Source organism: Anolis carolinensis, chromosome 6 (assembly GCF_035594765.1).
Source record: "Anolis carolinensis isolate JA03-04 chromosome 6, rAnoCar3.1.pri, whole genome shotgun sequence".
Taxonomy (NCBI): Eukaryota; Metazoa; Chordata; class Lepidosauria; order Squamata; family Dactyloidae; genus Anolis; species Anolis carolinensis.
The window spans coordinates 67389138-67401864 of record NC_085846.1 but is presented as its reverse complement, the minus strand read 5'-3'; the positions used below and the strand labels follow the sequence as shown (position 1 = coordinate 67401864).

Sequence of the window (12727 nt, the reverse complement as noted above, 5' to 3'; positions counted from 1 at the left end):
GCCCGGTCGCTGGCTTCCCCCGCCGGCTGTGCGCCAGCCGCCTCAGACGCCTTCGTCTCCGTGGAGGACGCCGCCGCCAGACGGGCGGCGGGCTTCCCCTTGGCTGGGCACTCTCTGGCGAAGTGGCCCCCGTTTCCGCAGTACCAACAGAGATTTAGGCGTTGGCGGCGGGCCTTCTCGGCGGCATCTAATCTGGGACGCACATTGCCCAACTGCATCGGCACCTCCTCGCTCCCTCTGGGGTATGGGGCTGGTGGCGGGGGTCTCCATACTGGACGCGGCTGGACGCCGATGGGAGCGGGAGGTTTCACCCCAGCTCTACCGCTCTGGCCTCGGACCCATTGTTTTCTGTTGGCAAGCATGACTTCAGCTCGTAAACATTGATCAATGAGTGCTTCAAGAGAGTGGGGAGGATCCACCTTGGAGATTTCTTCCAGCATCTCAATGTTGAGACCCTCCCGAAATTGTCCTCTGAGGGCTACATCGTTCCAGCCGGTGTTGTGGGCCAGCACTCGGAACTCGGCTATGTACTGGGACAAGGGTCTGTCCCCTTGGGAGAGGCGCCGGAGTTTGTGGCCGGCTGCCTCCAAATTGTCCTCGATTCCCCAGGTCGCCTTAAGGTGGTCCAAGAAATGTTGCGCTGACCTTAGATGTGGGGAGACTTGGTCGAACAGTGCCGTCGCCCAGTTGGCCGCTGGCCCGTCCAAGAGACTGTAAATCCACGCCACCTTGATGTCTTCTTGGGGAAACTCGTTACAACCGGGAGGCAAGGGTTTTGCGTTGTGTTGCCAAGTTTTGTATTTCTGGGGCGTTTAGTTGTGTTATTATAGTCACAATGCATCGTTGTGAGTTTTATGGGTCTGGATTGTGGTTTTGTGGTGTGGTTGTGTTGTTACAACCAGGAGGCAAGGCTTTTGCATTGTGTTGTCAAGTTTTGTATTTATGGGGCGCTTAGTTGTGTGCCAAGATTTGTATTTCTTGGGCGTTTAGTTGTGGTGTTATAGTCACGATGCATTGTTGTGAGTTTTGTGGGTCCAGATTTTGTTTTGTGGTGTGATTGTGTTGTTATAACTGGGAGTCAAGGCTTTTGCGTTGTTTTGCCAAGTTTCGTATTTCTGGGGCGTTTAGTTGTGTTGTTATAGTCATGATGCGTTGTTGTGAATTTTGTGGGTCTGGATTGTGGTTTTGCGGTGTGATTGTGTTGTTACAACCAGGAGGCAAGGCTTTTGCATTGTTTTGTCAAATTTTGTATTTCTGGGGCGTTTAGTTGTGTTGTTATAGTCACAATGCATTGTTGTGAGTTTTGTGGGTCTGGATTGTGGTTTTGTGGTGTGGTTGTGTTGTTACAACCGGGAGGAAAGGCTTTTGCGTTATGTTGTCAAGTTTTGTATTTCTGGGGCATTTAGTTGTGTGCCAAGTTTCGTATTTCTGGGGCGTTTAGTTGTGTTGTTATAGTTACGATGCATTGTTGTGAGTTTTGTGCTTCCGGATTGTGGTTTTGTGGTGTGGTTGTGTTGTTACAACCAGGAGGCAAGGCTTTTACGTTGTGTTGTCAAGTTTTGTATTTCTTGGGCATTTAGTTGTGTGCCAAGTTTCGTATTTCTGGGGCGTTTAGTTGTGTTGTTATAGTCACGATGCATTGTTGTGAGTTTTATGGGTCCGGATTGTGGTTTTGTGGTGTGGTTGTGTTGTTCCAACCGGGAGGGAAGGCTTTTGCGTTGTGTCGCCAAGTTTCGTATTTCTGGGGCATTTAGTTGTGTTGTTATAGTCATGGTGCGTTGTTGTGAGTTTTGTGGGTCCAGTGTGGTTTTGTGGTGTGATTGTGTTGTTACAACCGGGAGGCAAGGCTTTTGCATTGTGTTGCCAAGTTTCGTATTTCTGGGGCGTTTAGTTGTGTTGTTATAGTCATGATGTGTTGTTGTGAGTTTTGTGGGTCCGGATTGTGGTTTTGTGGTGTGATTGTGTTGTTGTAACCGGGAGGCAAGGCTTTTGCATTGTGTTGCCAAGTTTCGTATTTCTGGGATGTTTAGTTTTGTTGTTATAGTCACTGCGCCCGCAACTTTATCCTTTTATATATATAGATAGATATATAGAAGGTAAAGGTTTCCCCTGACGTTAAGTCCAGTCGTGACCGACTCTGGGGGTTGGTGCTCATCTCCATTTCTAAGCCGAAGAGCCGGCGTTGTCCATAGACATTTCCAAGATCATGGGGCCGGCATGACTGCATGGAGCGCTGTTACCTTCCCGCCAGAGCGGTACCTATTGATCTACTCACATTTGCATGTTTTTGAACTGCTAGGTTGGCAGGAGCTGGGGCTAACAGAGGGCGCTCATTCTGCTCCCGGGATTTGAACCTGGGACCTTTTGGTCCGCAAATTCAGCAGCTCAGTGATTTAATCTGCTGCGCCACTGAGAGCTCCAGATACTTGGCTGTAGTTGCACTTTAAAATGTACCTGTTTCGCTTTACATACAAATTTAACTTAAGAATCTATCTTGTTTGCAACTTGGGGACTATCTGTAATGGAAATGAGTTTTTTAATTCTTCTCCTCATTCCATGAAGGACTAAAAACTAACTCAGCGAGACCACTGATCCTCCAACCACATTGCTCAAGGATGCTTCCATACAACATTCATAATATGAAGTTATCTATGCAGGATCCAGATGACATCTTCCATTTGTAATTCTCATATTTTCACATTCCATCTTGCTTATTTTCACAGAAAATCTGTTATAGAAGATAAATGGAATAGCATGAAGAGTCCCTTGTCTCAAAGCACTCAAAAAGAGCAAAAGTTTAATTGGACTTGCAAAGAGCATGTCTTTTTTTTCAAAGGGATAGCTTCAAGTAGACATTATGAAGCTTTGCCTATTGGTGGCTACCATGGAAAATGGTGTTTATACACACATCTGGGATTTGCAAAGAAGCAAACCATGAAACGAGACATTACCCCCCATTCCTAACCACTGGAGTGCTAATCATGAACGTAGTATAAAGCCTCAACATATTACAGTCAGCATGCCATATCCACAAATTTTGCATCCACCAATTTTATCATCATACACAGACACAGACACAAAATGAAAACCTTGATTTTACCATTTTGCTGTACTTTTGTATATAATAGACTTGAGTATCCACAGATTTTGGTATCTACAGGAGATCCTTGACCCAAACCCCAGCAGATATCAAAGACCCATTGTATGCATAATAATAATTCTTTAAAAAACCACTTATTATCTGACACAAAAATTAAAGCAATGTTTGCTGCTTTTAGTTACAATGACAAAGTATATCTTTAGACAGGGTGTTATTTATGGCCAGAACAATACAGCTACCATATACTTTGTCCAATAATGGAGAAGAAACTATTTTGTTCTGGCCCTCAGGCAGAAAAGGGTCTTGGGTTGATCTATAGTCTTATGTATACATATATAAGGCTGCAAAATTTGTCCCTTTTGTGTAAGTTTAAAATAAGGTCTCAACTGATTTGGACATTAATAAGATTTGACCACCAAAAACATATAAAAGAAAGGTATTGTGGGCCTGGATTTCTGAACAAATCAGAGCTGTTGCTGACAAAAAAGATGTTTGGGAAAGAAGAGCGCCCTCATATCTGTGTTGCCTACTGAAGCATTCTTTCAACCTGGTCCATATCTACATTGAAATTTGCCCTATTTACTTTTTAGTTTGATTCCCATTCAGATTTATCTTCCCTACCTCTTGTGTCTATTTGATATATGTCGTATTTGTAATAGACACTCCCTAAATCAGTTTTGATTATCGCCCAGATGTTATTTTATATTGGACCTTTAATGCCTGGATGATTGTTTAACATTTAAAAAATGCCGAATTTAACTATGACCTGTTTAAATTGTTTTTAAATTGTGTTGTCTGATGTCTAAATTGTTATTTTATGATTTCATGTGATTATATTGGGTTTTGTTCCCCGTGTGAGCTGCCCCGAGTCCCCTGCTGGGGAGATGGAGGCGGCATACAAAAATAAATTTATTATTATTTATTATTATTATAAAGAGCCAATGCTGGAAGAGATTAATAAGTGCTTAGGTTGTGTAGAAGTTATGTTGGAGAGCAGTACATGTTATACATTGTCTAGAGAATTCTAGGCACCAAAACACTCCTGTTAAAGCAAAACTGGATTTTGAATAGTTTTTGTTGGTGAAAGAAAATTACTGATCAGCTTACAGAACTATTTCTCTTTAATTTTTTCTGATTCTGGTACTACTAGATCTTAGGTTGGAACATTTAAGGCTCCAGCTGCTCCGTTCCGTGACTATCCAGAGAGTAGCCGGAGGCCAGTGGCAAAGAGGTCTAACATGAGCACACCTGGTATTGGGTAATGTCTCTTTAAATGAATCTTCAAAATATCCTAAAGGTGCCAGAGTTTGTCTGGACTTGGAAGCCGAGCAGGGCCACCTCTGATGGGCACTTGGATGGGAGATCACCCACAAATATCAGGTGCTGTTGGGTGATATTTCAGAGGAGGTTGCCGTAAGTCAACAGGTGACTTGAAGGCACATGAATACAGAAAGGGAGTATTTAACAGGCTGCAAGTCCCTGTGCCTGTCATATCTTGTCTACAGATGGTATTTGCTGGGAGTTCGTTGTGAAACAATGAATCTAACCTCTGTTGTCTTTGAAGCCTAATCAATATGAGAGTCTGCTTTTCAGCAAATTTCACAATTCGCATTGAAACTGGTATGAAACTTGCCGTGGCTGAATAAGGTTGACAATATTTTCTTTGGCATCTTTTCTTTCTTTACATTTTTACAAATGTTTTGTAATTGGAACAGCTGTCCAGGCATGCACATGATTGCATACCAACCACCTTCTTCTTCTTCTTCTTCTTCTTCTTCTTCTTCTTCTTCTTCTTATTATTATTATTATTATTATTAATAATAATAATAATAATTCTCTACAACAAAGTGGTGCTTATTCCCAAATAAATATGGTTAGCTTTAGGGAAGGAGAAGCAATTTTCTTTTCATTCCTGTAATCATGATGCTGCAATGATTGGAATAAGTTCAAATAGTAGTACAGTAATATAAGAAGCTGTCTTATACTTAGTCAGACCATTAGTCAATCAAGTCTAGTATTGGCAGTAACAGTTTCTAGACTTAACTGGAGTTCTTTAGAACTTTTTTTGGTAATTTTCCAGCCAAGTAACAAACAGATGTCACCATGCTTAGCTTTCAAAATCAGGTATGTGTTCAGTGTTATATGGTATTCAAAATGGAATATGCTCAGAATATATCTTTCAGTTTAGTATGATTGGGGAACAATTGTCTTGAGTTTTCTTTTATTTTGCTTGAACAAAGCAGGGAAGTATAAGTAATAACACAATAGAGTATGGCATGGGAAAGGCAGATAAATATTGCTTGTATACTTCCCAACTATAATCATAATGCATATGGCCATCTAAGGGGAGGGGGGGCTTTATTAGACCACTGACCTGAGTCAAATTACCAGTACCAACTGTAATAAATTCACTGAACTACTGGAATTTCCAGAAGTGTTCAATTACCATTCAAAAAGTGATTCAATGGGTCGACTTTTGTTGGGACTAACCATTGATTTAGGCTATTAAGCTCCATACCAAATGCAGGGCTGTAATTGCCACTATCCTGTGGCATTCTTGTAATGCCGAATAGAGGTTAGAATCATAGAATCACAGAGTTGGAAGAGACCACATCGGCCATCTAGTCCATCTAGTCCACCTGCCATGCAGGAAAAGCACAATCAAAGTACCCCTGACAGATGGCCATCCAACAGTTTAAAAGCCTCCAAGGAAGGAGCTTACACTGCACTCTGAGGCAGAGAGTTCCACGATTGAACAGCTGTTACAGTCAGGAAGTTCTTCCTAATGTTCAAGTGGAATCTCCTTTCCTATAATTTGAACCCATTGCTCCGAGTTCTAGTCTCCAGGGCAGCAAAAAACAAGCCTGCTCCCTCTTCCTTATGGCAAACATTTCAAATATTTATACATGGTTCTCATGTCTCCTCTCAACCTTCTCTTCTGCAGGCTAAACTTCCCCAGGTCTTTAAGCCGCTCCTCATGGGGCATGGTCACCCTCCTCTGGACACCTTCCAGCTTGTCAATATCACTTTTGAATGGTGGTGCCCAGAACTGGACACTGTATTCCAGGTGATGTCTAACCAATTCAGAATAGCGAGGCTTTATGACTTCCCTTGATCTAGACCAGCATGGGCAAACTTCTGCTCTCCAAGTGTTTTGGACTTCACTCCCACAATTCCTAATAGCCTACCGGCTGATGGGAATTGTGCGAGTTGCTATTCAAAACACCTGGATGGCCAAAGTTTGCCCATGCCTGATCTAAGCACTACACTCCTTTTGATGCAGTCCAAAATTCCATTGGCTTTCTGACAGTTCTACTACTGCATGCTGGTTCGCTATATCCACTCAATATATCCCTTCGTCTAAAGTCTAAAACACATGACCTCATGGCTGCAATAGATTTTGACTATTCCATATGTATTCCCCCACCAAAATACAGAGCCCCTGATGGCACAGCGGGTTAAACCGCGGAGCTGCTGAACTTGCTGACTGAAAGGTTTGCGGTTCGAATACAGGGAACGGGGTGAGCTGCTAGCCCCATGTTCTGCCAACCTAGCAGTTCGAAAACATGCAAATGTGAATAGATCAATAGGTACCGCTCCAGCAGGAAGGTAAACAGCGCTCCAGGCAATCATGACCTTGGAGGTGTCTATGGACAATGCAGGCTCTTCAGTTTAGAAATGGAGATGAGCATTAACCCCCAGAGTTGGACATGACTAGACTTAATGTCAGGGGAAAACCTTTACCTTTACCTCATTCCCAAAAGCTGGCAGGACTCCCTGGACCATTTTCATGGCCTAGCACCCCAGTTAAGCTGTTGGAAAAAACCTCCTGTCTTCTGACTTCCAAAATTGCTATTGTTTGATAAGAAAACAGCAATCTCAATTGCTAGAAAATGGGAGGACAGATGGTCATGGGGTGACAGCCTGCTTTTGTGTTTGCTGAAATGGGAGTGCATGTGCTGAAATGTGTGCATGCACACAAATGCAAAGAATGTTGTAAGGAGGGAGGTGTAGGCATATTTATATGTGTGTACATTTATGTATATGTATATGTTTACATTTGCACACACATCCCAACAATACTAAATGCAGTCTTTGAGGAGCAGTAGCTCCATCTAAAGTTAACTAGCTTTATCACTGCCTACCGGAGACTCTGGTTCATATTTCACTGGTAGTATGCAATGACTTGTGTGGTTTGATTTGGATTAGGAGACGGTTTCAATTATTTATTCTTACAGACTTGCCTTGTTTTTGTGCCCTGGACACTTGACCTGGTAAATAAAGAACCTTCATGGAATCACTGAATCTTTCAGGGCCTTTAAACTGATACCCCTGCACAGGACAAGGAGCACTTTCAACTAACAAACCTATCTATATGTGTGTATGTATTGTTTCAGGATTTTACAGCACACCTGGCAACACTCTTGTCTGTATATATGTTCTATGAACCTGTTTTGTTATATGGACCTGGAAAGAGAAGGATTCGCTGGAAAGATTTCAGTAGTTGTATTCCATAACTTCCTCTGGTATGTGAATGTGAATTGCACAAAAGTGTTTTATAGATGTGCATTACTGACACTAATTTGCTTATGATGCACTACTGCCAAGATCACTTAAAATGTACACAGAACATGTATGATTTCATGCACATGCTCTGAGAGCATACCCAATAATACTGTATGTGTATAAGCTTGAAATGGTCTCCTTAATTTCTATTCTGGAATCATGGAGTGACAAAGGGAGAAAATACTATCAGTAAAACTTAATTATACATGTGAAGCCCTTAATCCTTTTAGAAAGTTAAGGGAAATGCACTAAGCTCAATGAGATTAAACTCAAAATGAAACAGAAGAGTGAGGGCTACACGTGGCAGTTCATTTCAACTTATGGTGTCTCTAATTAAACAAAATACATCTGTGACACTATAGAAAAGAATCTCTTTAAGCACTTACTATTCCCACAGTTGTTTCCCAGCAAGGTCCTCGAGGTACATCTGCTGGATCCATGGGAGGTGGAGTAACAGCACTTCCATTTCCTGCAGTTACATTGTGATATGTGAAGTAGGTCCAGTGTGTTATGTTCCTTATCACACCTTCTTCAGTCAACTGTGATGGAACAAACATTAGTGTTACACTAATGGACTATGACTCTGGTTTGAATATCTGCTCGGCCATGGAAGCCCATTGGGAGGCCTTGGGCAAGTCAAACTTGCTCAACTTCAAAGGAAACACACACTCACACATACATTTAATCTCTATTTATGCAGCTTGACACCAATGTAACTACCATAGTTAAATCCTATGGGATCATGAGGGTTGTCAATTTACATAGTCTTTACCCTTCATTGCCAAATAGTACTAGTGCCCCAACAGACTAAAATTCTTATGATTCTATAGCATTGAGCTATGACAGTTGAACTCATGTCAAACTACATGAATACATGAATACAGTGTAGATGAACTCTCCAACTCTGATACAAAAATTTCTATTATAAATGTATTGCCTAGAACACACATCTAATTGAAATATATCTGTACAGTGTTCCCTCACTACTTCGCAGTTCACTTTTTGCGGATTCGTGGTTTCGTGGTTTTTCAATAAACTCTAAAAGACTATTATAAATCATTAAAAAATTACAATTTACAGCCTAAGGAAGGGAGAAAGGAGAAACCAAAGGGAGAGAAAAGGAGCCCAAGAGGCAACAGGAGGAGGAGGAGGTGATTTATCAACACACGATTGGTTGATAAAGACTTAAAATAATGTATAACTACTAAAATAACGTACAAATATTAAAATAAATATAGTGTCCCTACTTCACGGATTGTCACTTATTGCGGGTGGTTGTGAAACCTAACCCCAGCAATAAGTGAGGGAACACTGTACTCCTTTCTGCTTCCTACCTTTTCCTTGACATCATCCATTAAAGCCAACAAGAAAGTATATAGGTTCCCAAGGAAAAGAGCAAAAATACGTCCTAATTGCCATTTTAGTCCAATTCGAGGATGGTAGTCTTCTAAGGCAGCAATGGTTTCAAACAGTGGAGGGCAAAACATTCCAAGCAAGGACATCACTATTTCAACCTGCCAGTAGAAGAAAGTATCTGTCACAGATGAGCACGCATTTATTTGCTGACATAAAATCTTGAGAAAGTTTCACAAAGGCAGATCACTACAGAATGTACAGTGTTAGGTATAAATGTTAAACAGATAGTCTAGAAGAGTGCATAAGCTACCTAGGTAAAGGTTTTCCCCTGACATTAAGTCTAGTCATGTCCGACTTTGGGGGTAGGTGCACATCTCCATTTCTAAGCCGAAGAGCCAGCATTGTCCGTAGACACCTCCAAGGTCATGTGGCCAGCATGACTGCCTCGAGTGCTGTTACCTTCCTGCTGGTACGGTACCTATTGATCTACTCACATTTGCATGTTTTGAACTGCTAGGTTGGCAGAAGTTGGGGCTAACAGCAGGAACTCACCCTGCTCCCCGTATTCGAACCACCAACCTTTCAGTCAGTAAGTTCAGCAGCCCAGTGGTTTAATCCACCGCACCACCCGTGGCTCCTGTAAGCTACCTACGACTAACTTAAACTTACCAAACTACACCCACCCTCCCCCAAGTCAAGTGCAGGTAAAATGAGCACTACTGGCAAGATGTAAGAGATCAGGTCGAAGTGCTTTGGTTTTGTTTGAAAATGGCATTACAGTGGAAAAAGAGACATGCAGTTTTTGCAGAAGCCTCGTTCTATTGCTGAAAACTCTTGGTAGCAAGTACATATGTGCCTGCATTTGTGAGCTCTTGTTCTGTTTCAAAATGATGGGTTAGGCTGACATAAATGCATCTTTCTGGCATTAACCATAAAGCATAGCATTGCAATTCTTGTAGTATAATGAAAATGGAAACGCTGCTTCTGAAGTCAAGCTTGGAAATAATGTAAATAAGTGGGTTGCTGTGAGTTTTTTGAGCTGTATGGCCATATTCCAGCAGCATTCTCTCATAACAAAGAAATTCTGGACCACTCTGACAACCATTATGTCAGACTACCCATAAAATCCACAAGTACGTGGACAATTTCAACCATAAGGAGGAAACCATGAAAATGAACAAAATCTGGTTACCAGTATTAAAAAACACCAGAATCAAGACAGTAAATAATGAACACCACTCAAAAACAGGAGAACTCCAGACAACAAGCAATCAAGAGCCAATTAACACCTCCCAGAGGATGCCTCCAGGCAACAAAGGCCAGGCTACCTCTATGCAGATACTTTCACTAATTTACTTTGCAAACTTCATGGCCACTCAAATGAGTCCTCTGTGGGAGAGATAAAGTGGGGTATAAATAATAATAATACAAATGCTAATTCAAACTTGCTAATTGCAACATTCACACTTTCTTTAAAAAGAGAAGGGTTTTTTCTCCCAGCCTGGACATTCCACAAGTATATGTACAGTCCACTTGCTTCACTACCAACAGAACCTATGAAGATGCCAGCCACAGATGCAGGCAGAACCTTAGGAAAGAATGCTGCTGGAACTTGGCCATACAGCCGAAAAACACTCAGCAACCCAGTGATTCCAGCCATGAAGGTTTTGACAATACAATGTAAATAAGACCTCTGCTACATGAGGTGGCTGTCTCAATTGGTCTAATGATATGGTAATGTTGGTTCTGCAGGAAATATTGATTCATAGATTAAACTTTCACACAGAGAATACTATTCATACAGAAGTTAGGGTATTTCTTACAACTAGTCATACCTATGATACTGTAGTTTGGTCAGTTTGGTTGCATAGCAGGAAAGATGGAACTAGATCATCTGAATTTGCTATAGCAGATAGAGTACATTTCTAAACAATTATGGCTGACTAGGAGGTCAAACTACTACTACTGTATGTGGTAGCCTAGAAACACTAAAGTGTTTTTCCTACTCCAGGGCAAAAAAAAGATAAAGAAGACTCTTCATTATCAACAGAACTAAATGAAACTACTAATCATGGATTTCCTACTAATCACTTTCAAAACATTCATATCTTTGGGTTGACTTTTGGAAGATCTAAACATATTTTAATGAGCCTGGGTAATTTTCAACACAAACATTACGCCTGCAAATTGAATATACATTAATCCAAGCTTACTCTTTAAATTGTAAACATCCTTTTAAGCCTATGGTTTGTTTCAATATCTTAATGAAAGCAAAAGCTGGAGCAGAGAAAAAAAACCAACATTCAATGGGTATTATGCTGCAGGAAACATAAATATGCAGTTACAATACTCAAAGAATACAAAGCAATGTTAGGATAGAGAGAACGTACATAACAGTTATCAGTAATGACTACAAGTGACCAGCTTATGGAATGGGTACTTCAGGCAAGTCTAAAAACCTCTAGCTAGCCTATAACACACACAAACTTATATGCATATCCTCATATTGTTGTAACTGTAGCACCTTAGCCCTGTTCAGACATTACTTACATACAGTAAGCTTGCCACTTGTGTGGAGGTTATAAGTACAGGATCTCTTGAAATTAAAAAATACTGAATAAAAAAGCTGTTTTTAACCTAAGAAAACATCTCTCTGGGAATATCTAGGTCAGTGGTTCCCAACCTTTTTTCGACCAGGGACCACTTGACCAGGGATCACTCTCCAACATTAGCATCAAAAGGGTTACGAATCAGGTTTTGGTCAACTTTAGGTTCAGTTTCATTATCTGAGGTGCCGATTCAGAAAATTGCATTGGATAGACCCCATCAGCTCTAGTTTCTGATACAGAAGATATGCCATCCAGTAGTTTCCACCTGCTCTCCCACAGAAACCCATATTTAATTATCTAGCGCTGATGTGGTCTATCCAATGCAGTTTTCTGAATCAGCACCCCAAATAACTCCAGGAACAGGTCTAAAAACAAAGACACCATGTCATCCCCTCTTCCAGGCGCCACATGGAGCGGATCTGCTCAGGGGGAGGGAGGGAGGAGGAGAAGCAGCAGTCAGAAGGCTTGTTGTCGCGCCTTTCATGCTAGTCAGTCTTTCTCATCCTGACATCCCCATTGCCTTGGCACTATAAGAGGGTTTTGCAAGACCAGTCACTCTTGTTGCAACAGTGTAATAATGGTTCTTGGGGACCACTGATGGTCCAAGGACCACTGGTTGGGGATCACTGATGTAGGTCCTCCAACATAACTTGATGGTCAACCTGCACTAGAAGTCTCTTGCTTCATTTTAGATTGTGTCATTGCCATCTTTTAAAGGCAAAGGTTATACAGAAATGGTGTACCATCAGCCAGAAGTTGAGCATAAAGTTATGCTGAAAGACATAGAGATTCCCACAGAGAACATACTAATCTAATCCAGTAATAATCACATATATAAAAGTTTAATCTGCAAATGTGTAGGGCCAAAAAACAATCCAAAAAGAGGGAACACTTGACTTTGTCTCTTTCTGTGACTTTCCTACAGGTCTGAAGATAAAAACTGCTAGTTTGTTTGGAGACCCTTCCTAATTCTGGCATCTTTTTGTATGTTGATGTTTGCTTAAATGTTAACTATAAAAATAATTTCTTCCCACACAGAAATAACAACTGAAGGCTGAGTAACATGGAGGGTATCGCAGATTGAGCGAGAAAGGCT

The 12727-nt window shown here is 41.3% G+C and overlaps 1 protein-coding gene across 1 annotated transcript in view; it reads right to left on the bottom strand.

Moving 5' to 3' along the window:
• Positions 1–12727, bottom strand: part of tmc2 (transmembrane channel like 2) — a 103459-nt gene that overhangs the window by 40544 nt on the left and 50188 nt on the right. Inside the window, exons 12-13 of the mRNA XM_062983753.1 lie at positions 9001–9180; positions 8053–8205 (exon numbers count right to left, since the gene is read on the bottom strand). Coding sequence (XP_062839823.1) covers positions 8053–8205; positions 9001–9180 — 333 coding nt within the window. The remainder of the gene's footprint in view (positions 1–8052; positions 8206–9000; positions 9181–12727) is intronic.